Below are 3,675 nucleotides of genomic sequence, written 5' to 3' on the forward strand. Positions count from 1 at the left end.
GGCGACTTGGTTGACGAGCTCGTCCTCGAACAAAGGCTCCCCGTCGATGTCCAACTCATCCTCTTCCTCGAGCCCGTAGTCCTCCGGAAACTCGTGGTCGAGCGGGAAGCCGTCCAGGTCCAGACCGACCTAATCATGCATGAAGGCGACCTGATCTTGATGAAAGGTCGACGGCGTGAACGGCCCTCGGCCGTCCTGGCTTTGTGTCTCATCGGGATCGTAGTCAGCCCCGGCAGCACCGCCAGCGGCCGCTGCACCACCCTCGAAGATGATCTTCTGCATGAAGTCGTTGTCACCGGAGGCCGGCATTCCGTCGAACAGGTTGCGTGCGCCCGGCAGCACGTCGGCTGGCATCTGTCGCGCACGTTTCCTCGCCCCCCAGATGACGAGCCACCGGCCACCGGTGTGGCGTTGAGGTCGATGGGCGCGAGCGCGGGCGTGGAAAGGCGCCACCACGCTCACCTTGGGCGCATTCCCCGAAGAGTCGTGAGGCTTGCGGGTAGACGTGGAAGCCGGGTATCGTCTGCGTAGCCGACGCGCGGGGCGACTCGGGCATCACCATCCGAGGAAACGCAAATGAACCGGTGCTGGCCGCGGCCACGGCGGCGTCAACGAGGCCATGCTGGCCAAGGTTTAACCCTAGGTACATTAGCGCCTCCCTCGTTGCCGCCGCGACGTGGGCGTTGGTGGTCTCCTGCTGTGCGGCGGCGGCGATGGCGGTCGCGGCCGCTGCTTCGCCCCTCGTGTCCGCCGTGCCTCCGACCCTTCCTCTTCGCCTACTCCCTGGCCCGCTCCTCGGACGTCAGCTTCTTCTTCGGCTTGGTCACGGTGGCGGTCTTGCGGGGGCCGCGGGGCTTGCCTTTGCCGAAGGGGGCGGTCGTGATGCCAGACGAGGCGGGGGAGGCGAGGCCGGCGGCGGCGTCGAGGTCGCCGTCCATGGTGAGCGGCGGGAGCGCACGGGGGAGGGTTTTGGGGAAAGTGGGGAGAAATGGTGGAGGCTGCCACCGACTGGCGGGCCAAGGGGAGTAGTTGGCGTGCGTCGCGGGCGTCCGTCTCGTGTCCGCTCCGACGCAAATGAGGCTAAAAAATGGGCCGGAAATGGGTCGACAGGCGAACGAAAAGCGGGCGCGCGTCCGTTTAGGTCGATGCGTTGGGCCGACTTTTTTGTTGACCGCGACCCAAACGGACGCGCGTGAACGAAATGAGTCGGCATATTGGAGTTGCTCTAACTAAACATGAGAGCAAATAAAAAACGTAGGGAGTTCCTGTCTTATTTTCCTCGTCCGTCGCGATGCAACCGCAGCCATACAATGCGCGCAAAGCACATCATTCTTCCCCTCAAGGCTGTCATCCTATCCTCTGTCCTTTTTCTTGCAGATATTGTCGGATTCCATTGCCAGAGATTATTCTCCTCTCAACACAACTTGATCGAACAGTGACCGATCGTCCAGACCACTGGCACTGTGCCATGCGGCATCCACCGGAAGACACGAGACCCACCGCGCACCCGTCATCGCCCCTTGTTACGACCAGTCATACTCATATCGCCGACCCCGATCTCGCACCTTCCGCGTCTACGTGCGCGCCCGGGGCCGCCACGTCTCCCCGGACGTCGTGATCGGCGGCCAGAGCGTGCACAGACGTGTGGTTTACCGACGCTGTTTTCACCAATAGTCTACGCAGTGTTGTGTAAACGTGTGTGATCCAGGTGGAGACGGCGACGGGAGAGAGATCGAGACCGGGAAGCGGCAGCCATGGCGATCAAAAGGCTCTCGAGAAAGGCGGAGAATCTAGAGGAAGAGGAATCAGTCTGCTCCCCTCCCACGCCAGTGCCCCCCGTCCGTCCACCCAAAGCCCTGAGCTTTTCATCCTGTCCCCCTGCCTTTTGTTCCCCCCCTCGCGCACTCGCACTCGCACTCGCATCATCATTCCCTCCATATATCTCCACTGCGTCGTCGCACGATCGAGCCGGAGACAGCAGAGCGCGCGCGTCCGAGGCCGACAGGTGTGCGGGACGAGGAAGGCGGCGGCTGCGTGTGTTGGGCGCGCATGGGATGAGACGGCGGTGTGAGCGCGTCGCCTCCAGTGGATGGATCGCGGGAGGAGCGCGGGGCCCGGCGCCGTCGGTAGCTCTGGCAGCCTCGGCCTCCGGATCGGCCAGGCCGCCTGCTCGTCGGCGGCCCTCATGTTCATGTCCGTTGGCGTCGAGTTCTTCAGCTACACCGCCTTCTGGTATGTACTCCATGCCCCTCTCTGATCTTCGGTTTATGATTCAGCCTTCAGGGGTGCAGTGATCAGCAAGTTTGGGGAAGTGTAAAACGAAACATTTGAAAATGAATTACATGCATAGTACTATCTTTCTTTCTCCTAAGACATGGAAATATAGACCTCTCGTTGATCTTCTTAGATCCTAAAAACATGAAAAATATGTTACAAAAAACATGAAACTATGCTAAAGTCTGTCGTTTGTTCTGAACTCGGCGCAAAACATGGCAGCTTCCTGGTTACGATCATGGGCCTGCTGGTCCCCTGGAGCTGCACGCTCGCCATGATCGACATGTACTCCATCCTCGTCGGGTGCCCGCTCCACGTGCCCGGTGTCATGGCCATCGTCGTCGTCGGAGACTGGGTATGTACCACACCACGTAGCTAGCATCTCCCCCTCGTGCCAATACTCGGCACTTCAACCTTACTAGTGCTATAAGAAGCATGCTGAACATATATAGAATAAATTTGCAGGTGCTGTCGATACTGTCGCTGGCCGCCGCGAGCTCGAGCGCCGCCGTCATCGACGTCCTCCTCGAGTTCCACGGGTCCCACTGCGCCCCGAGGCTGTGCGAGAGGTACCAGCTCTCCGCCATGATGGCGTTCCTGTCCTGGCTCCTCACGGCCGCGTCCTCCCTCTTCAACCTCTGGTACATCGCCTCCAGGTGAGGTGAGGTGGTCGCCGAGGACGCCAGACTCTGACTCGCTGCAGCATCTCTAAATTCCGTGGTCTGTATAGCTGGAAGGAAGGTTTTGTATGTGTATAGCTGGAAGGTTTTGTACTCAGATTTCATAAACCTGCCCTCTGACTAATTAGCCATTCTGGGCATGATGGATGCCCAACTGGTAAAGATTGTTTCAAGTTGACACTCCACTTTCCACACGATCAGCTCTTTGCATAACAGGGTACTATTATAGTATTTGTTTTGGTTTCTGGTCAGTACAACATTTATAGAGATCAGTATCTCGAGAGTTTCTGCAGAAATACAAGAGGCTGCTGAAGATGGAACAACCATATGTAGGTAGTAGGCTGATGGATGTTATTTTTTTTGTAGCACAATATTTTTCATTTTCTGAGGGAATGGTGATCATCTGTTGGTGAGGATTTATCGGTGCAAAGTAGACATTCCGGCGTGTGCAATGGTGCTATCGTAGCGGTGTCACGTCGGACAAATGTAGAGGTGTAGGAAAGAGAAACAAAAGAAAAGGCTTTGCCTTCGCTTAATTAAGAGATGATCTCTTAACAACAAATGTCTCACCACATTTTTATGAACTAGAGATAAGATTAAGAGACCACCCATTGTACATCATTTTCTTTGTCATTTCTACATTACGATGGCACGATTAAGATAAGATTGTCTTATAACCTCAATCCTCACCTCACCGAGCTCATCTTCCACCACCTACCCA

The 3,675-nt window shown here is 56.8% G+C and overlaps 1 protein-coding gene across 1 annotated transcript; it reads left to right on the forward strand.

Moving 5' to 3' along the window:
* The first annotated feature begins 1,712 nt into the window (after positions 1-1,712).
* On the forward strand, positions 1,713-3,134 carry LOC123125599 (CASP-like protein 5C1). Its single transcript, XM_044546074.1, has 3 exons — positions 1,713-2,232; positions 2,497-2,629; positions 2,740-3,134. Exons 1-3 carry the CDS (start codon positions 2,090-2,092, stop codon positions 2,932-2,934), a joined length of 471 nt encoding a protein of 156 aa, XP_044402009.1. The 5' UTR covers positions 1,713-2,089; the 3' UTR covers positions 2,935-3,134.
* Positions 3,135-3,675: the final 541 nt, after the last annotated feature.

Source organism: Triticum aestivum, chromosome 5D, assembly GCF_018294505.1.
Source record: "Triticum aestivum cultivar Chinese Spring chromosome 5D, IWGSC CS RefSeq v2.1, whole genome shotgun sequence".
Lineage (NCBI taxonomy): Eukaryota > Viridiplantae > Streptophyta > Magnoliopsida > Poales > Poaceae > Triticum > Triticum aestivum.

Coding starts and splice junctions, on each gene's coding strand:
- LOC123125599 (XM_044546074.1), top strand. CDS start 2,090: ATGGATCGCGGGAGGAGCGCGGGGCCCGGCGCCGTCGGTAGCTCTGGC. Junction 2,233..2,496: donor TTCAGCTACACCGCCTTCTG/GTATGTACTCCA, acceptor AAAACATGGCAG/CTTCCTGGTTACGATCATGG. Junction 2,630..2,739: donor TCGTCGTCGTCGGAGACTGG/GTATGTACCACA, acceptor ATAAATTTGCAG/GTGCTGTCGATACTGTCGCT.